Genomic DNA, 26,627 nt, shown 5'->3' with positions numbered 1-26,627 from the left:
CGTGCTCTATAGGTTACAAGTTTGCTTTTAAAATAATATTTTAAAATATTTAATAGGTAAAAATAACATCATATTCAAATTCCACATATTTTTCTATTCAAATTTCATATATAACATGTTAAAATTGGAGTTACGGTTTAATAGATATGGATAATTAAGAAAAATATTTGTTTGACTTAAATATCTTCCAAAATAATATTTAAAAAATATTTAACAAACAAAATAACCTCATATTCAGATTCTACACATTTTTCTAATCAATTTTCATATATAACATGTTAAAATCGGAGTTACGGTTTAAAAGATATGAATAATTTAGAAAAACATTTGTTTGACTTATATATGATCGGCGGGTGAATTATCTAATACGTCAGGAGGGTTTCTGTAAAAATGTAAAATAACGGTTCGGTTATGACTTAAGTGTGTACTGCGGGTTAATTCATGAAAAATGTAGGGGGTTTTCTGCAAAAGTGCGTGACGGACGGCGGAAACCCAATTTGCTTTATTATTATTATTAGGTAGAGATTAGGGAGAGACTAGCAAAAATGCCCGTGCGTTGCATCGGAAGAAAAGAAATTATTTTTTGAGGATGGGAGAAAAGAATTTATCACACCGCGTAAGCATAGCCTATTACACGAGTAATTCTTTAATTTATGACCCACGTCAACTATTCTCAACATGAAGAATTATGCTTTCAGCCAGACCATCTTTGCAAAATGGCTAAGAAATATTTGCATTGTTTAGTTCGCGGCTTTGCTATTTTATTCCCTTCTGCACTGTGCTCTCCACTCACGATGATGGCGTATTTCTTGCCCGGTGTTAATGCGAGGCATATGTAGGACCGGGAATCTATTAGGTTAACTATTGTGACCAGCTTGTTTCAAAAAAAAAACTATTGTGACCAGTTTATTAACCAAGAACCGAAAACATGGATAGTTAATTTTCTAACTTGGGACATTTTTCTCATGGATATGTAACAATCTTCTCAAAATCTAGAACAGTTTTATCCTAAACCTAATTTTTTTCTTAAACCTAGAACATTGTCCTACTTAATCTTAATTTATACAAAGACTGCAAGTCTTGTAGGTAGAATCCTAAATTTGCAAATTAGAATAAAAACGAGGCATTCTAGTGAGCATGCATCTAATTAGATAGTATCGGATGTAATGTAATAGTGGAGGAGACACATTCCCTCCCCTTGACCAACCTGATTATTTTCTTTATTGGTATAAGATTTCTCTTAAACCTTAAACCTTATTTAAAATTACTTCATTATGAATTAGGTGTTATGCCGACCACATAAAAAATTAACCTAGAAGCTACAGCAAAAATTACTCCATGATGGAGTCTTTGAATCGCTATAATGGAGCTTTACAGATTGTGTTACATCTAACTTGAACAGCGGCGACGACTAATGGATCCCTTCCAAACAGCAGTCTCGGATCTGACGAGGTGTGAATCCTGATGATGTAGCCTGAAAATAGATCACAAGCATATGGAAAAAGGATCACTAAACATCATGAGCTATTAAAAGTGTACGAGGAGAAAATCTGAAAATAACAGTCAATTATTTTATAGAACTTACACTTGTTCTTCGGAACAAATGGTAACAATCATGATGTCATATTAGAGCTTATTCAGGACATCTTTTTTACTAAAGGGAGTACTATGTTTCAGCAAAATTGTCAAACTATGTCTACACATTTAGCATACTATTATCTCTGTCATCTCAACCTACACAGCTCTGCACCTTGTTAAAATCCTAACCGTCAAAATTTATGCCATAACAATATCTAGGACTTGGATGTTAATGGCTAAAAAGCAGTTTTGCTAAGTCCCCAGTGGTGCTGTACCAAGAATATGGTGGAGTGCTTGAATCCATCATCAGCGTCGACGATCAAAGTCGGACACTGGTCAGCAGTCATGCACTGCCTCCGATTCTGAAAGTGGTGAGGATAAGCAGGCCAGACACAAAGTTTGCGGCTGTGGCCATGAGGGCGACGATCCTGTGCCCATGGTGCAGCGCCGAGCTACAGAACACTCGCACGACCTTGCCGCATCCAGCGGAGAGGGAGCACCGGTAGCGGCTTGTAGGGGATAGACATGCTCGTGGCCGGGGATCACCGGGGAAAGCGTTGGTTGGAGGTGCGTGTCGCGCCTGTCGCTTATAGGAAGGAATGTACATGAAAAACTTGCTGCCGCTGAAGAATCATATGAATCAACCTACATGCCTTCACGTGAAGTGAGCAGGTTGCATCAACAAGAGAGAAATCAGATCAATAAGAGTACTAAACAGGGTGGCAGTGGTCAAGAACGGAATTTATCATCTCACCTTGACGCAACAGCTTGGTTCAGATTGGTGGCACTTCTGTAGGTAGCCGAGTCAATCCCGTGAAACCAACCTGAATGACCAAGGCACAAGAGAAAAACAGAGAAAGTAAATAAGAACAGCCGTCCATCCAAAACTGAATCTCTGCGTGACAAAACTGAATCTCTGCGTGAGCGTTCTTACCATGTCATGTCCGCCGGCTCGGAAGGGGATTCAGTTTCATCTGCAGCGGCATGGCCCTCCCTGGGGAGAAGCACGCGTCCGCGCCGTTCAGACGATGGCCGCCGGGGCTGCACCTAGGAACCGATAGTAAGGGTAACTGAATGGGAGAGTGCCTCCCAGGATCTTCGCGTCCCCGAGCAGGAGCTCTGCGCCCGTGCCCGATCCAGTGCCGCCGGAGAACCAACCACCGCCGCTCCTCCCTATTCCTTTCTCCTTCCCTTCTGTGCTCTCTCCATCCCTCTCAACTCACTCTTTGCTCTCTCGGAATCGTCTAACTGCAAAAATCTTCTAAATGTGTAAACATGGTGATACTCCTAGGCTATTGGATTAGCTAGAAAAGTTAAGGCATTCGAATATTTGAAAGCTCAGACCTCACAAGGCGAAAACTACTGCTAGTGAAATGCAGTGGAGACTGGAGACAGCTACTTGCATGTATGTGTAAGCAACATGCAAGAAGCTAACTACCACATCAGGGATCTCAGGATGCTCCATGCTTCCGGAGCAAGTTCAATTACCTGTAAGTGATCTTGGAGTAGTGAAATCAAGTATCTCATCTATACTGTATCCATACAGCAACGATCTATAGATATCTATTCTTATACCAAAAAATCAAGTATGAGATCTAGGATTCAGAGTACAGATCTTTAGAGAGATAAATTTTCTTTCACAGCAAAAGCCATCTAACCAAGTCTGATGCCCACTAAAAAAACACTATGTTTAATGCATGCATCTCCCAGTGAAACTTATACGAAGATAAATGAAGCAACATGATGATAGAAATCTGGAGATGGCACTAATTGATCTATTGGGTGTCATCTGTAGTTAGAAGGTAAATAAGCACACCCATGTGAACTTGAGGTCCTAGATAGTTTGTACAAATTTTCATATCACCAGACTGCCCCTTTAAACCCAAGCTGAAATACATACTTCCAATCCATGCGGCTGTACCACTGACATAACATGTGGAATTTAGATGGGCAGAAGAACATCAAATAGGTGCTTGCAATTGGGGAGGGGGGATCTCACCAGATGAGGAGTTCCTGCTGAACATCAAACGGCTCCTCTATTCGGCAAGAAGGAGTCGCCGTTGCCGCCGACGGAGCACGTTGTGCTGCGAGAGGGGAGGGATGAACGGGTTAGGAATCTAGATCGAGCTGGGGGAGGGAAGGGGGCGGCGGGGTTGGTGGTGGTAGATGATGCTGGCGCAGGGGGAGGGGGGAGTGGAGGTCGACCTACCACCGGACGCCTCCGGCGTGAGGCAAGGCGAGGCGGACGACGGGGTGGGTCGCCGCCGCTGCAAAGCGAGGCGAAGCGCCACAGCCCAGAGGCATGGAGTACGAGAGGAGGCATGTGACTTTTTTCCCCAATGGCGAACCGTTTTTCACTTACGGACGTGACTGCGGGTTGAATATCAAATAACAGAGAGACCTTTCGCAAATTGCCGTGACGATGAACCCCGAGACCCAATCCGTGCTTTATTATTAAGTGAGAGACTAGGAAAAAGGCCCGTGCATTGCAACGGGAGAATATCACACACTCTAGCCCCGATAATAGTGTCTCAAGATCTTCACTCCTCAGCGACACGAGCTTCTATCTGGCGGTGCCCAGGAGAGGAACGCTTCAGCGACAAGCAATAACTGGATTGCCAATGAAGACGTGGTGGCATATCGCGCACTACACACATCTTGTACACGTTCTCCACAAGATGATGGCGCAACACTGGCCCCATCTGCTGCTCCCGCCATAGCCAACCGACACATCTTACTCCTGCTGGCACGACCTCCAAGCAGAGGGAAGGTGTGGGAAAAATTATTGTCATCTTCATGGTCCACCAAGCACATCTTGTATAAATGTAGCAAAAGGTTAGAGTAGTCTTATTGGGAAATTTACTCCCTTTTCATGAACCCATATAGATATAAGTCGATAAAAAACCAAAAATTATGTGTCATGCTTTGTAAGCAAATAGCAAGTGGTAGATCATATATGCACTTATTTTAAATGTGTGAGTATATTAGGATGAGTGACACATACACTTATAAAGATATTGCATTTGCATTTTGGACATTATATAATACTCAATGAGTGACTATATATTCTAAATATGTCTATATACATCAGTATGTGATTCATATTGAAATTTCTAAAAAGACTTATATTTAGAAACAGAAGGATTATATGGAAGCATGAGTTGGCAACCAGTCCATCTTGTTTTTAGTATGCATTTTATTTGTCCCATCCGTGTTCCTAAAAGTATGTACACATATTTGATTTCCGTTGGTGAATGGTTTTAGCTCAAGCACGTAGTCTCTTCTAGAGAAGATTTTATCTCTTCACATGGATGGCAAAAGAACAGGGCCTTAAGACAGCCAGCCTTCTCTTCTAGGGAGCCACGACTCTATCTGCTCCTTGTTCGGTACGGCCGCTGGCCGACGTCAAGTCAAGCGTGTGGCGGGCTGGAGGAGCCTGGGTGTGCTCGGCCTCTGCGCGTTCATGCAGTCGGTCAGGTCGTGCAGACCGCAGCAACCGCGCTGCTCCTGCTCGTTTGAATGTTTGATTCCATGCACCCCCGCATGTGGAGTGCACGGGTCGCCGGCTTTTTCCAGACGCTCCGGGGCGCCGCCCCCTCCTCTACGGCCCTGTTTATTTGAGTCCCCAATTACCCCAAACTAGCTCTAAACCCATGATCCAAACAGGGCCTGCATCCCACAATTCCATTCAACTATGAAAATCCATAGTTCCTTTCTTTAATACCGTGAAAGACAACCCACAATTCCGTTTAGCCTCAAGTTTGTTCCCACTCTTCTTTTAGGACGCCCTGTTGATTTTAGGGAAGCCGCGGTCCTATAAACTGGTAGAATCCTAACTAAAATAGCGAGGTGGGATAATTAAACATGTAATATAGATGGTTCAGCTGATTGATGTAGCTCTCCACAACAATTGAGGTCCTGAGTTCGAAAACTGATGTTGGTGAATTCTTCTTGCGTGCCTGCGAAAAGGCCCATCCGTGGCCCATTAGAAAAGATGGATAGTGCAACAATTTGAGGGCCCAGTGGCGCGCGAGGTACGAAAAAGATGGGACGAACGGACGAAATTACAGACACAAAATTTAGTACCACCTCAAATATGTTTTAAATTCAAACTGAAAGCGTAAAATTACAGGAAGAAGCGTATTGTGACGGTGAACCCGACAAAGTCAATCCGTGCTTTATTATTAGGGAAAGATTATATTATTATTATTATTAGGAAAGATTATATTATTATTATTATTATTATATTATTATTATTATTATTATTATTATTATTAGGGAGAGAGGAGAGATTTATAGGTGCTAAAGAAACCTTCTAACCGGTGTGATGATAGCGGATTTTTCGTTGGTCGGAGAGAGAGGGGCATGGGCAGCGACGCCTCCTGTACCTACATGCTATCGCCGGCGTTGCCCTGTGGTCTCCTAGCGGCAGCGCTGGCGTTCACTACGCAGATAGTCGCGAGCGTGGCCATCGGCTGCTGCTGCGGGGCGTGTCCAGCTCCCAAAAGCATGGGTGAACGTGTCCTCGCCGTCCTCTTGTTCATCTTCTCATGGTATGTATGTGATCAGAACCAAATACAATTGGACTTCTATTGATTTTTTTAATAGTCAGTTTTTTGCATGTTTGACTAGGTTTTAGACAAAAAATATCAGTATCTACAATACCGGGTTTGCAACTTTAGATTCATCATAAAAAGTGTTTTCACAATTAATTTATTTGATACTGAAGATGTTGATATTTATTTTATAATTTTGGTCAAACATGTAAACATTTGACTTCCACAAAAATTGATGCACCTTATATTTTTGAATGATGAAGAGAGTAATAGTTGCTAGCGGCATCTGTATCTGAACTTTATAATTTATCTACACCATATACTTTTCATACATAGGAGAAAGGCTAAAAACTAAAAGGAAATAAATAAATGTATATGTACAGTAGCACTGCTGGCCCACCCTGGCCCAGTGGGCTAGGTCCGCCACCGAGATGGCCGCATGCATCGTTCTGATGCAGAGGCCAGGGGATAACCTCCTTTTCGAAAGAAAAAAAAATCCATCAATATATATCTCGGGGGCTTGTTTATTTAAATATTAATTTTTGTGGTCTATGTTCCATGCATAATTGCAGGTTCCTTGCGATCAAAGTGGTGATAATATTTCTGCTGGGTGCAATGATGGTCGGGTCTCAAGCAATGGTTCATTTTGGTGTCGGCAATTGTATTTCACCCGGTGTCGGAATCTTCATGGGAGCCACGTGCTTATTTTTTCTAGTTCTCGGCCTTGATCTCGGTACCTACGCTCTGATTTAGAAGTCTGGCCACCAGCAAGCAGCTACAGACGGTGATCCTCCTTTGGTGCCAACTGCGGCGTGTAAAGTCGGTGTCCGGCCTTCTTCTGCATGGGCAAATCAAGTCTGAAACACATATATTTAGATAATAATATGATAATAAATACTGGAAAATATATGATATATTATGTTGTACAATAATTGTTTAACATAAATAGCATAATGGAAAAAAAAATCTCATGCATGTTTGTGTATTGAGGTGGGCTTCTACTATGCATGGATGCATGTTGACGGAAGTCCTTTTCCCATATGGATGTTGCATGTTGAAATGAGAAATATGTAATTGAAGGCTAGCTATTTAGATATAGAAGATTCATAGTGTGTCATCATTTCTTTTTTTGCCAATAAAGTCTTTTGTGGGGATTTTGTGGCAATAGTCATGATGTGGGATTCGTGGAGCAAGACACACTTGAAGAATCTACGTACGGGATTCACACGAGGAATTTACCTAGGTTCGGACCCTCTGCCTAGAGGTAACACCCTACTTCTACCGAGTGTTTAATCAAGGCTCGTAGGACAAATTTGTGGTAGTACAAGTATATGAGTGAATCTTGTTTGTCATTTTCTGCCGCGCAAGGGTGCCCTTGCCCTGCCTTATATAGGTCGGGAAGGTTGGGCCTAGTTGGTCGAACAGTACATCGGCCTAGTTGGTGTAGTAATGATGCATTGATCTAATGTGGTTCTGCTTGGTTTAGTGCGTAGAAGTAACGCTCGGATTATGGTGCTAGTGTCTTGGACAGGAATCCATGGACGGTATTTGTCCTTGGAATAGAAGCCAACTTGTGTCGTAGAGGATGCCAACTCTGTCCTTAGCTTGGGTGTTATCGAGTGGTCTATATCCCGGTGGACCGTCGTGCTTTGAAGATCTCCAGAGTGTCCCAATATTCTAGCGGCACATGAGTTTTTTCTCCTGTTGTTTTATTATCGGGGCATTCACTATTTTGCATCAGCTTTTCAACTCTTTTTCCCTTTTTTTCTTTCTCTTTTTTGGTTTTCTCTGTTACTTTCCTCAGTTTCATCGATTTTATCTGTTTTTTTTCCTTTTTTAAATTTTTTTCAACACATGTATAAGTTTTTCATACAGATTGTACGTTTTTCGTATACATTAGGAACATTTTTTAAACATGTTTAAAATTTTGTAAACATGTTTAATATTTTTTAAATACGTGATTATTTTTTGAAATATGTTTTGATCTCTATTTTTTTTATAAACACTGTAAATTTTTCTTACACACCTAGAAAAATTTTATGCACATTTAGCATTTTTGAAATACATGTTTTTAAACTTTTTTGAAATACATGTTAAAAAATATATGTTGAAATGTTTTTAAATGATACTAAACTTTTTCAAACTATGCAAATATTATTTTACATTGTATAAATTTTTTGTTTCAAATATTTACAAACATATTTGGAAATGCGTGAACATATTTTTAAATGTAACGTACATTGTTTTGGATGGTACTAAATATGCTTTGGCATTAAAAGAACATTTTTTATATGGTATACCATTTTTCAAAAGTGTCATGCACTTTTGTAATGTGTGAACATTTCTGAAGTGTCACATGCTCTTCTTTTTAAAATGGTACATAAGTTATCGAAAGGTTGAGCAAATTATTTTCACTGTGTAGTAATTTGGAAAGGAGGGAGTATTAATATGGAGTCCACAGTAAGTAAGGTATTATTTACTAGTCTGATGCTTATTATTACGTCATGAAACCTAATTTTGCCATATAGTTCTAAATATTGCACCATTTCTGTTGACAAAACCTAATTTACATAGCAAGTAAGTAATGTTTCTCTGCTTGCTATTTGTTTCACTTTGTCTTCCCGATCATTTCATCTAAAAATATCGTACTGTTTTCTGTTGACGAAGTGCTGGAGTGTTGTTACAGCATGGGGTCTAAGACCGTTGAGTTGTATGTTATGTTGATGATAACGGGTTGCATATTTTGTTGTTGATTGTGTTATTCTCTCAAATTCGATAGGTACCCCTGATTGGTCATAAAACTATCTGCAGGCGTTCTGAATGAAGATCAAAGCTATGTTTTTCATACATTGCAGCTCATATACTATTAACACTAAATATACAATTTGCAATAAGCAACTATTTTGTAATTTTATTTATTTATAGATTTATAAACACATGCTCCCTGCGTCCCATAATGTAGGATATTATGAGACAGAGGGAGTAGTTATTTATTTTTAAGCCGTTGCAACGCACATGCACCTTATACTAGTATAAACCATCTAAAAACGAAGTAATATCCTTTCCATCGACAAGGGATCCACCGTGTCTCATGGTTCTATGGTTAACAGAGATGAGGTGAATCGACAACGACGCCGGCAGGAGGTAGAGAAATTCTAGCCTTGTTTTCATGAAGAAAAAGAAGAAGAGGAGGTGGCGGCCGACGGAGGACTCTGGCCTTGTTTTCTTGGAAAGTTGAGGAGCCTACCTTGTATTTTTTTTTAAACGAGCATAACCCTTTTTCATTACTGCGACATAATAGAAATATAGCAATTCAGGGAAAAGGAAGAAAAAGGATAGCGAGTTCAAGCATCGCCGGAAAATTCACCTGAGCACTCGTCATGAAGAGCCTACCCCTGTTTTCAGCTCGAAAACGATTGGGCCGGCCGGACTCTCCCCTCCCCCTCCCCCTCCCCTGTCTCCTCGCTCGATTCCCCCCGAACAGGATCAGCTGAGCGCGCTAGGGTTCCTCACCCCGCCGCCCGCTCCTCTCCTCTCCTCCTCCCTCCTCCCTCCGACGAGCGAGGGCCTCCTCCGGCCCCCGCAGCAGCCGGCGAGCGCGGCCCCGACGCGCCCACCCCGCCTGCCCCTGCCGACCTCCGCCCCCGGTCACCTCCGCAGCAGCCGGCGAGCCAAGGACGGTGCCGTGACCCTCGCCGCCACCTCCCGCCGTCTCTTCCTGCGCGTGGCCGGCGGCTGCTCTCCTTCGACCGCTGCCTGCCCGTGGTGAGCCCCTCTTCCTTGCCTCTATGTTCCTGGTTCATCTCTTGTTCATGCTGCTAGTTACACGGATCAATGGATGTTGGGTAGATTGATGTACGTTGATGTTAGGTAGATGATTTGCTTGATGGATGGATGAGTGGTGCTAGTTGCTTGCTTGCTTGCTAGATGGATGGATGGATGAATGGTGCAAGCATGTATAATTTTTTTTTTTTTGCTACTGTGAAGGGTCAATGCTACTGTAAAGGCTAGTAACTGGTTCTCTATTGCTGCTGTTTTGTAATAATTTGCTACTGTGAATAGATGGATATATGTATGCACGTGCTAACGCAATGTCCTTGGGGGCGTTGCTCGCTGTCCGGCGATAATGCCCATTAGCTTCTAACTTGGAAGGATTGGAGTGCTGATTGACCATAATGTTGTAATATTACTTTGAGTTCTGAAATAAATTAGACATTCTTAGTCGATTTGATGAATTGGAAGCTCCACCATCCCACTTTGCTATAAAGAAAAGGCAATCCTTTGTATAATCAGGGATCGAAGAAATAAACAGAGAAAAGGGAGGGTTAACATCCAAGCTAAGCGTTCGCCCTCTTATCACTCACAACTATCCCCTCCGTAACCTAGCTCGTGACATCTTAGTACCAGAGCCAGGTTTTGATCCTGGAACCTATGGGGATAGTTCGCATTCAGAGGAAACTAGGTACCTATGGACGCGAGGATGGTTGGGCGACATGGCTTATGGGATCGGGGACTAGAGCTTAGGATGGTTGGGAGGACGAGGGGGGAGATAACAGATTGATAGAAGACGTTGCGATTATATGGCACAATTTTATTTGTCCTTCAAATGCATGGACCTTTATTTGCAGTTGTTGACTGGGATTCTCTAGTTGTTGTTTTATGCCCTGCTCGATATCTGTATCGTCTTGTGTCACTCATCAAAAAGAAAAGTTATCTTGTGTCATTCCTCAAAAAGAAAAGTTATCTTGTGTCAGACTGTATTTTCTTTGGTACTTGATTGGATCAAAACTGATGGTGCAGCATTGCGGCAACACTCTAGAGGTCAGAGTGTTATATCGTACCTTCACCTCTTATCCCATTTTCTTTTTAAGCTGAATTGACCGTCATTAAAAATACTCATTACATTTCCACAGTTCTTTCCTTTATGGAGTAATTGGGGAAGGGAAATTTGTACTATGACATTTTAGGAGGTGACGGCAGTATTTTAAGTGTGTAGACATGCAGTTAGTCCTGATTTAATAGATTACGTAGTTATACATGATGAAGAATAGTGTTTTCCATCTGATAAAACATTAATTTCTAAATTTTGGTCAAACAAAATAGTTGGGCTCGCAAGTCAGTGAGCATTGTTAGTGGCATTTTAAACCTTGACTATAGGTTGAAATGTGTTTTCCCATGTTTGTGAATTGTTGCATCTACGCTTGACAAATGAGTATGCATGGTTTCATGAGCTTTCGTCAGTTTTCATTTCTTAGAATAATTGGTTGTTAATTTACAAATGATGATTGGATCATGAATTCGGTTTTGGTGACCTTGCAAGATGAAGGTTACTGGCAGATCTGATAGATTCTTTCATTACATTCGCCCAATCCTATATTTGGAATCTCATTGGGGGTCAGTAATATCAGAGGTGGTGCTGGCTAAAAAACCAGGGATGGAGGGGTAGCTCAGTAGAGGACGGGGCCTGTGGTAACAAGTGGTCATGGTTGCTACTTTAGTATGGTATTCTTGGAAGGTGACATATTAGAGAATTTGATGGGTTCAGGGAAGTGTTAGGACAGGGTGATTTTCTCATTGCTTGCTTGGTATAACCTCTCCTGTCACGTGTCTTCTATTCTTCTTGTGGGAGAGTCCTACGGGACTACAATCTATATGAAGCAACTGAGCGGCAACATTCTGATTCTATCTGTAATGACCAAACATATGGGGGTGGAATCTAAAGAGATGAATCACTATTAGACAATGGCATGGCAGTAAACGTAGCTTCTGTACTTTCTTTCCTGGAAGCACTTCAGTACTAAATGTGTCATTTAGCTTTATTGTTTGGATATACCGATATAGTAGTGTGTTTCTGCCACATGACACTAATCATTTGTACTCCAGGTTTTTGTCTTACCATGTTTATTTTACAAACATCCTGTGTGGAAATGCATGTACATAACCCCCCTTATATCATCGGCTCCAGGTTTTCTTGCAATGGTTTTCGGTGGCGGCTTCAAATTTTTAGTGGGAGTGGGATGTGGCGTCTATGTGGCTCAGAACTACAACGTTCCAAATGTCAAGAAGCTGTTCAACACGTATGTTTTCCTGGCAAAGCACGTTGAGGAAACGTACCGTAAGCCGCCGAAGAAAGACGACGACTGATTATTATCATGCCCATGGCGAAAAGAAGTATATATATACTCTGACTTGACAGAAACATGATCTTCGTGAATGTTAAAAGGAGTTATGATCTTTTCAAGAGCTGAGAACACCAGCTGTGAAGTTTGTCATGGCAAGGTTTGTGGATCTTTATGATGAAAACCTTATTGTTTTTTAACGTCCGATTCAAATATTATGGCATAAATGGGTGTCTGGCATCTTACCAAGAGTGCCCTGATTTGCTTCCCTAAAAAAAAAGAGTGCCCTGATTTGCCATCTCTTTACTGGTTATGATGCAGTTTTTTCCTAGTTCACGGTTTCAGCACAAATTCTCACCGGTTGCAGCTATGTCGCAGCCGGTTGCAGCTTTTTGCGGTTGCGCGTTGTCCGCCTCGCCTGATTCTGTACTTATTCATTGAAAAGTGTGAAGCTTATTTACATATTTTCAGGCACTATAAAGAAAGAAAGAAATGTATATGAGCGGGCGTGGCTCGAGGTGCGCCGGCTTGTTGCCGGTTGACGATGGCGCTTTGAGCTAAATCCGTAATTTCTACTACTCCATTCGTTAAGAAATATGAGAGTGTTTAGATCACTAAAATAGTCCCTTTTGGTAAAAAGTTTTGAGTCTCGTTTTGCCGTAAAAAAAGAGAGTACATGAATGTGTTGGTACTTTTTACCAGGCTCCAAATAGCTGGGGCGGTCTGGCCGACACGTACACGCGTGCATCACCACTCCTGTGTGCTTCTCCGGAGGTCGGCTGAGAGTGAGACAAAACATCGAGCCAAGACAAGAGAGGCACCTGCCAACCTCTGAATCATTAAGACCTCAAAAAAAAAAAACCTCCGAATGATTAAAGTTGTATATGCCGACGTCTGGCTAGTGGAAGCGGTCGACCAGCCGCTGAGCCGCACGTACGTACCACGTGTCGGCTCACTCTGATTCTCTCTCTCCGCAAACGTATGTGAGTCACGAGGATCCATTCGCTCGCGGACCCCTTCCCTTCCCCCATAACCAAGTCCAAAATCGTGCTACTACTCCGGCGAGGTTTCCGTCCCAATCTCCGGCGAGGTTTGGTTCCTCCCGACCCCTGGCCATTGTATTGCTGCACTTCGTCCAGGTAAGGATTCCTCTGCTCCCGCATCTAGCTACGGAGTAGTTTATTTATTGCCCTCGGAGACTGGTTTCAGCTCATCAGTTACTGCCAAGCTCGGGAGTTTTCCTTGCTTATTACGGTGCTTGCTTCCTCCGTCATATGTGACGGGACTAGAGGAGCCACTTCCCGGCGGGAGGATATCATACCCAAACCAATATTTAGTGGAAGCCGATGAAAACCACACAAAAACGATGCTTTCAAGTTCTGAAAAATCTGGAATATATATATAGGATGTTAACAGGGTGATGTTCTATTGCCGTGCAAAAATTTCAAACTCAAACATATTACGTGATGTGAGCTATAAAAAAGACAGAGTTAACATTGAATAGTGCCAAACAGTAGCGTCACTATTTATTATTCTAAATTTGTCTTTTTCAGGGCTCGCATCCCGCAACATGTTTCTACTTCATACTTCACATGACAATAGAACATCATCTTCTTAACATCTTTTTTTTTAGATTTTTGAAAACTTTCAAATTTGGTTGCTCAGATGTTTTCTTTGAACCGTTGATTTCCGTATGATATTCTCAACTTCCCGGCCGCCCTCGAGCCGCGGCTTGTGCTGTGTGGGTCGGGCGACGACGACGACGACAATGACGCTTTGAGCGCGTCCGTAATTTCTATTTTTCGTACTCTTCTATGGGCGTCCAACTCGGCTTCTGCCCTTATATTTTCGGGGAAAAAAAGTGAATCTCGTGTTCCGGTCGACATCAACTTCTTGGTGTGGTGTGGCACACCAGCGCATGTCGACCGACGTTGATGGATGAACCGACGGTGCCTACACGCGTGCTTGTCTCCGGTTGTGGGCTCACACCAGTGCCAAAATCTGTCATGTGCTAGTATGGATCCTGCATCACCTGCAGTACTACTTTGATGTAAGTCTGTCACGGACAAGTAAGGCCTTCGCCTCTCACTCCTCTCCTATGCATTCCTCCTCTCGCTCTGCCTCCCCACAACGAAAAGGTTTGGTTTCCGTTCCACTCCCCACCCCGGCGAGCTTGCCTGCTCCAACTAATCTCCCTCGACATTGCCGCGCTTCGTTGGTAGCTCCCGGCCGTGTTTATCCTTGCTCTGATTTTGCTGCTCAATTCATGGTGTAGGCTTCGACGGTTGCTTGCTTGATTTGGGCCGGTTCCCGTCGATCGACTGACTTGGAGCTATAACGTAATGAGTCCTCTGCTCCTCCTCTGTTTCTGCCAGTTTAGTCTTTTTTAGGGGATTTCTGCGCCCCGGGAGATTGGTTGCAGTTCTATTTATCACCGCATTGTGTTAGTTCGCGGTGCCTCTATCTTGATGATTATTCGCTGGTATTTTCGGAGCCACGACCCACTCCTTTTTGCCATTGTTGTTTCTCTTTTGGCCCTATTTTCATTATGAAAATGGAGTCACGATACAAGCAAATCAAGTACCGATTGAGATCATACATCCCTGTATAGGCCGGTAACAAAGACACCGCTCCATAGAAGTCAAAGTTTTCACCATGCTTGATGGGGTGGGAATTCTTGACACCGCTCCACTCGTAGTCACGTGAATCCTCGACGGATTCTTGGTTACAGGCAACTTAATCACATATATTAACAATGCGGGTGACAATCTTCATGCAGGAGGTAGCCCATCCTCGGGTGACCTTATTCAAGCTAACATTGCATTCCTGAACTTGTTCATCTCTATCTATCTATATGCGTGCGACAATGCACTATCTAACTCATCTGTTCCGATTAGTAGTGAGATCGTCGATGGGGAAGAAAGGTCTGGTGGTGGTGACCAGCATCCTCGCCGTGCTGACGGTCGTGTTTGGAGTCATCAGCGCGGTTCTCTTGGCGCTGGTATGCACGCATCGCACGCTAGATATTATGTCTTTCTCGTTGTAACATGCTAGATGCTATCTCTTTCTCACTCTAAAACCTTCAGGCAAGATTTCCGGAAATAAACTTCGGCTAAGCATAATCTAGTTGATAATAATATTGTTGATTTTCCTTAACGGCGTGCATTCGTTCATGCAGAAACATCATCAAGATGACCATGGCGAGTTCTCTACGTACCGGCGATCGCCGGCGATGCCATGCGGTGTGGTGGCAGCCATCTTGGCGTCGATGACGCAGATTCTTGCCAGCGTGGCCATCTGCTGTTGTGGGGCATGTCGGATGACTAAGGGGGCCAAGCGCATCGCCGCGGTGGTCTTCTTCATCACCTCATGGTACATAAATAATTTGGTTATTCGCAACCCGATATCCTGTCTGCTTTTTTTTTCCATTACCAAGGAAAATATCGTCATTAAAACTAATTAATGCTAGTCTATGTGGCATGGTGCGCTAAGTGGTGGTGCATCCCGAGAACTTTATAATTCATTGTTCTTTTATCATTTCTCTTAGAATTTGAAGACTGAACTTTAATACAGAATTTATATCTACTTGGTGTCTTGTTCATTAAAGTTGTATAATTAATATGGTCTCTACACCATGCGTATATACTTGCAGGGTCCTCGCGATCATAGCGGTGCTACTATTTCTGACGGGCGCCATGTTGGGATTTGAAGGCTCTGCAAAGAAAACCGTTGGGAATGCTAGGATTGTCGGAGGTGTCGCAATTTTTGTGATCGCGACGTTTTTGTTTCTCGTAGTTGCCGCCCTTGATGTTGCCTCGTACCGCCTAGTTCGGAAGAAGGGCCAGTACCAAGCATATGTTGGCAGTAATCCTCCTTTTGTGCCATCTAAAGACGCTCCCTACGGTTCTGCTCCTCCACCGCCAAATCAAGTCTAAGGTTAGCTCTGCCACCATGGCATGGTTGTCTTTGCCTTCCAAAGGAGGAGCGTGCTGTATGGACCGTGGTAGGTGGAAGGCGTAGGCTTTGACCCATGCTACCATTTTGCGTGTTTTGTGTGTTTGTTACGGTTTCATTCAAATCACGAGAAAGAATTCAAAAGTTTATCTGCATTGCTTGAAACATGTGCTTGTGAAGCTTTTTTATATGTTATGAAAGCCATTATAGGTGGCTGCCATCTGGACTATCGAAATCATTGATGGGAATAAATGTCGTCACTCATGTGCGTTTCTTATCGCCATCAGAGAGTTTAGTTGGGTTTGTTCTCACGGGAGAAGGGTGGTTTGTGTGTTGTGTTTTTTCTTAATGTATCCGATTATAAAATGAAATATCTATTGAACCAAGTGTCCAAATTACGGACCATTTACACAGTTGCGTTCCTCTTGTTAAAATCTTCAAAATTAGATCCATCTTTATAGGTTTCAATGAACTTTTTCCAGCGTAACTTGTACCCCATCGAGAACTAACTTGTACCCTCTGAAACAACATTGTGTACTTCGCACGGTTGTTTGTGTACCCTGTGCAGCACAAGGTTGGCAGATTGACATGCACGTAAATAAGGAACTTAGTTTATTTTAGAATTCCACAATGAAATACTCAATTTTCTTGCAATTATACTACTCCGATCCGAAATAAAAGGGAAACCTGAAACTATTTTCAGAAATTAAAGTATGCATGCTATTCTAAATCGAGGTTAAGTCAAACTTTCTAGTGTATTATATTATTGTTTGCTCTTCCAATGTGCCTTTTCTCATGGCACCGCCTTGAAGTACTCGGTTCTCCGTGTACACAGTTTTATTCCTTCGTGATGACGATTGAGGGCTCTGGACACTTCAAGTGGCGCCTTAGGTTCCTATGTGTAGATTGCTTGGAGTGGTATGGGATTATGTAGACCCTGCATGTGTTGTGGTGTCAAGTTGTATGGATTGATCTGGATGTTGGTTGGTGCTTTATCGATATGCGGGTACGAGCCTTTTGGTCATTTTCAATACTCTCTCGTTCTTTGTTATAAATACTACTCCTTCAGTTTCTAAATATAAGTCCATTTAGAGATTTTAGTATGAACTACAAACGGATGTATAAAGACATATTTTAGATTCACTCATTTGTTCCGTATGTACCTTAGAAAATGAAAAAATATGCATGAAAGGCAACAACGAGTGCATTCTCTACCAATTTGTGTAAAAACTCCAAACATATTCCCACTGGGGATACATGTCCTACATGCGACATGGAGGCAAAAACTACATATCATGCCCTAGTTAGATGCGATCGTGCACACATACTGTGGGAGGTTGTGCGGTCAGTTTGGGTATTGCCATAAAATACCCAACTACGTAATTAATACTGGCAAGGAGTGTGTAGACATTTATGATGCAACTCTCAATATTTATTGGGTGTTTTTTTAAAAAGGAGGATGTATCCCCGGTCTTTGCATCTGGGTGATGCATGCATCTATTATATTAATTATTCATAAAGCCCTTGCACGGTAATACCCAGTAGGCCTGAAGCTATGATCTTGGCAACACTAGTAGCTACTCATATACCCGTGATGAAGGGGTGCCGAATGTCCGAGCCTAATATCAAACAGACATCGCACCAACACCTAACATCTAATGCCGGATGCCCCACCCAAGTCACAATATCTGGACTGGGTTACACACCGGTCCGACGCACTTTCAGTGGGCACCACATGCGCACGCTTCAAGGACCGTCACCTCCTTCATCCATCGATCCATCCTCGGATCAGATACTGATGCATCGACCTTGCCAGGCCTCTCTTCCATCGACACCACCACGACGCCAGATAGTGTCGTCCTCCTGCATGAGTCCATCGCCACCCATCGGACGCTGAGTCTCCACTGCGCCATGCCACCGAGATCCGCCGATATCGATGTCTAGGATGAACCACTGCTCCACCACCTACCACACCCAACCACCAAGCCATCCACGTGTCTGTCCAGCCGATGAATGTCTCCAAAGATGATGCCCCATGGGGGTGACGACGAAGACATCGCCGACATCCGATCCAAAAGGTCCCTCAATGCCTCCAACGAGGGCTATGACGCCCACGGGCACCGCCGTCAATGGTAGCCTTCTCACTCACTTCAGCAGCTGGGGCACCCGCCCCTACCAATGCCTCCTACGAGGAAAATGACACCCACAACCGCCGCCGCCGATGGTGGCATCCTCACCTACTTCAGCAACTAGGCCACCATCTCCTCCTCCACTTGATCCGTGATGTCTACTATGCAACTTTATTCTTGTAGACACGTGTTGGGCCTCCAAGGGCAGAGTTTTGTAGGACAGTAGCAATTTTTCCTCAAGTGGATGACCTAAGGTTTATCAATTCGTGAGAGGTGTAGGATGAAGATGGTCTCTCTCAAACGACCCTGCAACTAAATACAAGAAATCTCTTGTATCCCCAACACACCCAATACAATGACAAATTATATAGGTGCACTAGTTCGGCGAAGAGATGGTGATAAAAGTGTAATATGGATGGTAGAAATATATTTTTATAATGTGAATAAATAAAAACAGCAAATTAGAAAATAGTAAACGGGCACAAAAACGGTGTTGCAATGCTTAAAAAATGAGGCCTAGGGTTCGTACTTTCGCTAGTGCAACCCCTCAACAATGCTAACATAGTTGGATCATATGATTATCCCTCAAAGTGCAATAAAGAATCACTCCCGAGTTCCTATTAGCGGAGAACAAAAGATAGGAATTGTTTGTAGGTCACGAATCCACCTCAAAGATATTCTTTTCATTCGATCTATTCAAGAGTTCGTACTAAAATAACACAAACCTATTTTTTCTGTTTGATCTATCCTAGAGTTTGTACTAGAATAACACCAAAGCAAATTCATATTCTATAAGAGACCGGACCTACTGTGTCGATCTCAAAAATGTCACGTAATAGCTAAAAACGTCACAAAATACTCACGTGTGACATTTCTCAGGCGTCACCAGCATCGTCACGGAATCCCCGTCACAGATTATTACTAGTGACGCGGCGCGCAAAAAACGTCACCGGATATGGGACCTTCGGTGACGTAACTGTCGTCACTAGATTTTTGGTAGGCCAATGTGCTTTGGATTTCCAAATGGGCCCAGCCCAATAATTCAGTTCATTTTTTCTATTTAGGGTTCAATTTTTTTGGTGGATCATAGCCTATTTAATACTCAATTATGGTTGATCCAACCAGCCCTTTTTATGGAGCAATTGCCATTTTCCGTTAGCCTTTTCAAGGATTATTTTCTTTATAGTTTTTGCCTCTAATAATACTTCAACATTGTCTGATTCAAAACATATTGTGGGCTTGTGGTCTTTTTAAGCCCATCTTTCCATTGACCAATTTTCACATAATATTACAAGCTAACTAGTCTCTAAACAACATGCATATTACAAATCACAGTTACATGCCCCATGCAAAGTAACCCAAGCTACATCACCATCGAATACATCTTTTTTACTTTGTTCGTGTGACTCTTAGCTCCCACCTTCATAAAAACTTGGATTTTTGTTGGATGCCTTTCTCGTGACTTCTTGAAGGCAACTAAAGTTGTTCTGATCCTCCATTGTCCATATCAACTTCTTGAAAGATGACTTACGAATCAACCTATTAGAAACAAAGACATAAATATAACATTATGAATGAGTTACAGAAAACCATCTACCATTGCAACAAAGAACGACATGCAAGTAACTTGGAGCTCTAGGTTGGAACCTTAACAAAAAATACACGTTAGTATTTGTCTAATAAGTGATATGATCAAAACTAAACATGTCGTATTCATGAGCAACAAAGGTCATCTGAAATATTTGATTGGAATAAAGCACATATCAATACATTAGAAAAGAGAACTATTGGTAAGAGGACACGCATAAATAATAGCTCAACACAAAGTTTGAAATCCAGAGAGGAACAAATTAAAATTTGTAGTACGTACTCCTTCACAAATTAAAATGGTGCAAGAAAACAGGATATTCGACAAAGACTCGAAGGAAGAAACCTTCAAGCAACATAGAACAATGCAGAAAGCATGAAAAACTTAGTGTGATCAATAAGAAACTTCCATCTAAAAATCAATTACTTACAATTACGCTATGGTCACAGGACTAAAAAGTTCGTTTAGGCTTTGATCTTTAGTTGTAAACTTGTAATATATCTGCTTACTTGGACAGTAATCTGCATTAACATATAGTTAGTATCACTTCAGATTGGCTAAAGGAGTTCAATGAATTAGTTCTCCATTAGTAATTTGCCAAAAACATGTCGAATCGCTCATTAAACTCCCACTGCAGTTCAACAACAGCAATTCACTTGCAAATCTCTTCACATTCCCTCAAACAGAGTTGCCACGAGATCAGAACTACAAAATAATATAACAATACTGGGGGAGCATCTGCATAATGAAAATATTTTACTGCAGCTAATTATTTAATTACTAACCCATTTCACATGTACTATCTAGGTTCTCATGATAATTTCTCTAAAAGATAAATCAGAACATGGACAATTCAGTTTACAATTTTCAACTTAGTGACACGTATAAACTAGCTTCCATATTCTAGCTCAACACCACTGACAGTATGGCACAAAAAATGACTATCTAACCTAGCAAATATTACTATAGAAGCATCTCACGATTAACCAATAAGAACTCACTAACAGGGAGGAACAAAACAAAAGTGATATCTGAACCAATCCCCGCATGTAAGCGGTTCATCTAAACTGAGAGGGGATAGCTGAGCGTCGTACACATGTAACATGTTAACCCAGCCACCTAGGTTGCTGGTCGAGCTTAACGGACCTCCCACAGAACTCCGGCATGCCCCTGTGGTCTGTGCTCAATGTAAATCTGACGGACAAAACCAAAGAAGAAGAAAAACAGAGGGTCAATGAGATGTATCTGATAAGTGCGGAAGGTGGGACAACTACGTGATGACTCATTAGTTAATCATACCACAGTGGCGGTAGTCCCTACGAAGGTGATGCGTAGACGAACCCGGCGGTCCACTCAAGGAAGCCATAGCCAGTACCCACATCACCATGACTCCTTTGTCCTCTCCCTCATTTGCTCCGATGGATCTGAGAAGTGTATGGAGTGGCACCATAGAGTAAGAGTTCAGTGCCTGCAATCACACGAGAGGGATCGGAGGATGCAGGCACGCAGACACTCAGCACTAATAACACACGTCACGCACATAGGCTGGGCCGCGGCCGTGCAACCAGGCTGGTCCGGCCGCGGCGCACGCTGGGTCCGCCGCTGCACGCAATGGAGGGACCTGACGCCAGTAGCAACTTCCGTAGCAGAGCGCCCTGGAGGAACCCGACGGGAGAGGGAAGAGAGAGAGCAGCTACTCCTGCCGCCGTCGTCGTGTTTGGTTGCCTCCGATCTACCGCCGCCACCACACAAGGTAATAGGGTTTCGCTCAGGGAGGGGGAGAAGCTGGACGAGGGAAACAAAATATGCGCGGTTGAGCTGGCTTCAGCCCACGTAGAAAAATCTAAAGAAATGGCGTTTTGCTGGGCTTGCCAGGCTATGGGCTGTGGTACGCCCGTCACATACGAAGTTATGGCCCCTAAAAAAAGTTATGAATAGCCGCCAGCCAGAACCATGTTGGCTTGCCGCTCCCGCCCGCGACGTGACGCCTGCTAGAACCCCAAATAGACGAACAGATCGATCATACACGCCCCAGGGAAGAAATAACTAACCAGCTTGCCCTAAAAAAAACAACCAGGTAAGTGTTGTAGGCGTATATATACAATCCAGAGCCATAATAAATATTTTTAGTACAATATTATTTTACCCGGGTTCAAACTCCATATACCTACTTTTCCCCATTAACTTGTATATTAGGGAAATGTTTAGATCCGGCGCACCGGCCGAACTTTCGCCGGTTCCTGCCTCGTCACGCACAACACACACGCATATATAGCAACTTCTCTCCTGATGTGGGCCCGTGCATCTTTATCCATCCCCGGTCGTGCCCACGCAGTCTGCGCGCGCCCGCGAGCCGGGCCCCGAGCTCCGTCGCCCCGCGCCCCGCCGCCTCGCTGGCCGGCCGCCGGAGGGCTGCGCGCGCCCGCGAGCCGCGCCCTCGAGCTCCGTAGTCCCGCGCCCCGCCGGCCGGTCGCCGGAGGGCGCCGCCACCATTTAGTCTCAACCCCATCCACCACTGTTTTTCCAGCTACTCAGAGCACCGACGGCGAGAATCAACGGGACGAGCTACTACCTCGACCGGCAGCCATGGTGGTGGAGCACACAGATGCTACAACCTGTTGGGGAGGGAGCTGCAATCGCGTACTGGTTTTGCTGGAACCAGTAACAGCGGCCGCGCGGACGTACTGGTACTGCAGCTGCAAACGACAATGCTTATGCTACAACCATGAATGCAAAAAGCTACATCTAGTAAATAAAAAAGCATCAAACCAGACTCGGAACACATGAAGAGCTGCAACCGTTTTAACAAAAGCTTCATCCTGCAGATGAAAAAGTTTCAACCCAGAGATTGAAAATCTTCAACCAGACACTACAAAAGTTGCAACCGTTTTAAAAAAAGCTTCACTCCGCAGATAAAAAAGCTTCATTCCGCAGATGAAAAAGCTTCTACAAGAGATCGAGAAAGCTTCAACCAAAATGTTGGAACCTGCGACGATGTCATTTTTGCTGGAACCAGCGGCATTGTTTGCTACAACCAGCGACTCACTTTGTTGCGACCCTTCACGGCGAGCTACAACCGGCGACGACGACGGCGACGCGTTTTTGCTACAACCGCACTGACTTTTTCTGCTGGAAGTGGCTTCATTTTTTGCTGGAACCGGCGGATTTTTTTTGCTTCAAATGGTGACATCTGTAGAATTTTTGCTGGAACCGGCCATTAGATTTGCTGAAAATCAGTGCTATTTTTTGTTTGCAACTGGTGACTACTGGTGATGCTACGAGCACAACACCGTGGCAATGGCGAGGAACACATTTTGTGTGTGCTAGAAGCGCCCCTGCCATTGCTAGAACCAACGGCCCCCATTTTTTTGATGCATCCGAAGCATTTTTTTGCTGCAGCAGCGACGATGAGCGGCTACGGCGACCGGCGGCGACGAGGACGACCGGGGGCGGGCGGAGGTGAGGGGGGAGGGGCTGCGCAACACTTGGAGCGGCAGGGGCAGTAGGAGGCGCGGCGCCGCGGCGCGAGGTAGGAGATGATAGGGCGAATCGTTTTCTTCAGCCGGATCCAACAGCCCACACGCTCAGATCCAATGGTCGCGGTGCGACCGGCCCAACAGTTGGGCCGGCGCACCGGCGCATATCGTTGCCCTTTTTTTAAATAGCATCAGCTCACGAACGGATGGATTCAAGTTTTTTTTGCCCGGCCAGTGTCTATTTATATTCAATGGAACAAAATAAGTTTTCCCCGGCCATTATACCTATCTAATAGTAGATGGAACAAAATAATACGGTGCTCAGTAGACCGTGAAAAACTAGGGTGGGTAGTGCCAACACTAGCATGCGAGTCGTATCATTCAATAACCCTTGAACCAGTTATGGCAGGTCCTACCGGTAGACATTACAAGACAAACAAATTATTATCTTACATTCATAATTTCAATTCGGTGACTAGTAGGTTCATCATGAAAATTACCAAACCTTCATAGAAATTGGTAGCCATGTGCGCTCAAGGTCTGAAGCTGACTCGTGACGTCCATCGTCACCGATTGTGGTAATCAGTGACGCCACCTGCGGAAACATCACACATTAGGTATTTCCGTGACGTTGTCCATCTTTGTCACGAGGATTTTCGTTACAGTATGTCAATCCACACAAAGAACTATAAAGAGACCTCAAAGTTTTCGTCGGAGGAAAACATGCATCAACCCCTATGCATAGATTACCCCAGTATCACCGTAGGAATCCGCGAGTTGAATGCCATAACACATATCAAGTGAATCAATAAGATACCTCATTGTCACCTCAAGTATTCATATTGCAAGACATATATCATGTGTTCTCATCTCTGAATATTCAATCCGACAAGACAAAGCTTTGAAGGGTAAAGATTCAATTCATCATAACAAGAGTATAGAGGGGAGATACATCATATGATCCGACTATATTAACAAAGCCCATGATATAGATCACGAGAGAGGGAGAGATCAAACACATAGCTGCTGGTACAAATCCTCAGCCCCGAGGGTGGACTACTCCCTCCTCATCGTGGTGGCCGCCGGGATGATGAAGTTGGCCACCGGAGATGATTCCCCCCTCCGGCAGGGTGCCAGCACGTGGTCTAGATTGGTTTTCACGGATACATAGACCTTGCGGCGGCGGAACTTCTGATCTAGGGCTACCCAAAGGGTTTTGGAATATTTGTGATTTTATAGGGTGAAGAAGGGGTGCGATGACGGCTGAAGTGGAAGGAGGAGGAGGAGGAGGAGGCGGCGGCTAGGGTGGGAGGAGGGGGAGGGGGCGATTGAGTGGGACACGGGCTCGTTTCCTTTTTTCTTTTTTTTGCTCGTTTCCTTTGCTCGCTTGATGTTTCCCTTCGCTCGCTCGCACTATTCATTGCGTACGTGGAGGCCTTGGTTGTGACTAGGACCTAGCTCATCCTTTATAAGTTCAACTACTCCCTCAGTTTCTAAATATAAGTCCATTTAGAGATTTTAATATGAACTATATACAGATGTATATAGACATATTTTAAAGTTAGATTCACTCATTTGTTTCGTATATACCTTCGAAAATGAGAATGTCTGCAAGAAATGCAACAACGGGTGCATTATCTACTAATTTGTGCAAAAACTCCAGACATATTCGCATTGGGTATACATGTCCTACATGCCAGACGGAGGCAAAAACTACATATCACGCCCTAGTTAGATGCGATCATGCACGCATTCTATGGGAGGTTGTGCGGTCAGTTTGGGTATTGCCACAAAATACCCAACTACGTAATTAATACTGACAAGGAGTGTGTAGACAATTAGGATGCAACTCTCAATATTTATTGGGTGCTTTTCTTTTGAAAAGGAGAATGTATCCCCGGCCTCTGCATCTAGGTGATGCATGCAACCATTATATTAATTATTCACAAAGCCCTTGCAAGGTAATACATCAGTAAGCCTGAAGCCACGATCTTGGCAACACCAGTCGCTACTCCTATTCCTGTGATGAAGGGATGCCGAATGTCCGAGCTTAATACCAAACAGACACTATTAGGAAAAACCTTATACACAGAATCTTAGCAGCAGCGCGGTTTAAAAACAAACGATACTGCTAATTAGCAGTAGCGAGCTCAAGGAAACCACGCTACTAATAGCTCAGTAGCAGTAGTGCTGTAGGTGAAACATGGGCTACTACTATAATTGTCACGGCGTTGCCTGCAGGCTAGATATACTAGTAGCGCCTTTCTTTCGGACGCGCTACTGCTAAAGTACTCAGTAGCAACGTTTTTCTTAAAAACTCGCCGCTGCTAAGTATCACCCCCTACAAGTAATTAAGTTTAGTCCCATACTGCTAAGCAAACAAGGTGTTTACTACCTTAAATATGTTACTTCTCAAACTATCTCGAACACTTGGTCTTCATTGAACTATATGTGTAGGATTTGTGACTGCAATATGAATCCTCGTCTGAACCTTACAGGCGAGGATTCATGTTGACTATTTAGATTCTACACAAAAAGATCAATGATGACCAACGTATATTTTTGATGTTTTTACATGCTTAGACTTAACTATAGTGTTTTTTGGGACAAAGCGCTACTGATATTGGTCTTAGTAGTACTGCTCTCTCTATACCCGCGCTACTGCTAAAGCAAAACAAAATAGACCCGGCCGGCCCCCCGCATGCTCATCTCTCAATCGTCCCCCTCCGCCCGATGCTGGCACCTGCGGTTAGGGTTTCTCCTCCGCCACCGCCGCCGCAGGTAATGCTCTCCCCCTCTTGCCGCCCCTCCGCTGCTCCTGCTCCTCTCGCTGCCCACTCTGTCGCTGCCCGCGAGCTCTGGCCGGGCGCCTTTGGCCGACCGCCGTCGATCCCCTCACCGGCCGTTGTCGTCGCTCCCTCTCGTAGGAAAGTCACCGGCCTTCCCCTCGTCAGCACCCGACCGAGGTCACCATGCCATCCCCCCTCCTCGATAGCACCCCCCGAGGGCTGCCCTACCTAGATGCAGCGAGGGCTTACGAATTTCATATGGATAACTAGATGCTTTTGTTTTTCTATAATAAGTTATTTTTTGCAAATGTAGGTGCCAATTTAGTTGAAATGCTTTGGTAGGTGGTACCGTGATCTGCTAGATATTGGTTTTGATACAAACATTTAGTTAATCCCAATTAAATTTGTCACTTGTTTTTTAATCATTTATCTTAGGCA

General features: G+C 43.7%; 2 protein-coding genes and 1 long non-coding RNA gene across 8 annotated transcripts; 2 read left to right on the top strand and 1 right to left on the bottom strand.

Moving 5' to 3' along the window:
- Positions 1-1,311: 1,311 nt before the first annotated feature.
- On the bottom strand, positions 1,312-3,663 carry LOC119305130. Its single transcript, XR_005148557.1, has 5 exons — positions 3,578-3,663; positions 2,513-3,066; positions 2,333-2,402; positions 1,854-2,231; positions 1,312-1,474 (listed from the first exon to the last, which is right to left on the bottom strand). It is a non-coding gene; the product is annotated as an uncharacterized LOC119305130 (long non-coding RNA).
- Positions 3,664-9,554: 5,891 nt separating this feature from the next.
- On the top strand, positions 9,555-12,521 carry LOC119307261. Of its 2 annotated transcripts, none has more exons than XM_037583347.1 (2): positions 9,555-9,899; positions 12,094-12,521. In XM_037583347.1, exon 2 carries the CDS (start codon positions 12,111-12,113, stop codon positions 12,276-12,278), a length of 168 nt encoding a protein of 55 aa, XP_037439244.1. In that variant the 5' UTR covers positions 9,555-9,899; positions 12,094-12,110; the 3' UTR covers positions 12,279-12,521. The 2 variants fall into 2 exon arrangements, with proteins under 2 accessions (XP_037439244.1, XP_037439243.1); XM_037583346.1 differs by having other exon boundaries at positions 9,558-9,899; positions 12,100-12,521.
- A 713-nt stretch (positions 12,522-13,234) lies between these two features.
- On the top strand, positions 13,235-16,354 carry LOC119307260. Of its 5 annotated transcripts, none has more exons than XM_037583342.1 (5): positions 13,954-14,391; positions 14,529-14,592; positions 15,151-15,254; positions 15,432-15,625; positions 15,906-16,354. In XM_037583342.1, the coding sequence occupies exons 3-5, from the start codon at positions 15,165-15,167 to the stop codon at positions 16,186-16,188; spliced, it is 567 nt and encodes a 188-aa protein (XP_037439239.1). In that variant the 5' UTR covers positions 13,954-14,391; positions 14,529-14,592; positions 15,151-15,164; the 3' UTR covers positions 16,189-16,354. The 5 variants fall into 5 exon arrangements, with proteins under 5 accessions (XP_037439242.1, XP_037439240.1, XP_037439239.1 ...); XM_037583341.1 differs by having other exon boundaries at positions 13,955-14,391; positions 15,154-15,254; XM_037583344.1 differs by having other exon boundaries at positions 14,247-14,303; positions 15,154-15,254.
- Positions 16,355-26,627: the final 10,273 nt, after the last annotated feature.

This window comes from Triticum dicoccoides, chromosome 5B, assembly GCF_002162155.2.
Source record: "Triticum dicoccoides isolate Atlit2015 ecotype Zavitan chromosome 5B, WEW_v2.0, whole genome shotgun sequence".
Lineage (NCBI taxonomy): Eukaryota > Viridiplantae > Streptophyta > Magnoliopsida > Poales > Poaceae > Triticum > Triticum dicoccoides.
This window is presented reverse-complemented; position numbering and strand designations above follow the sequence as displayed.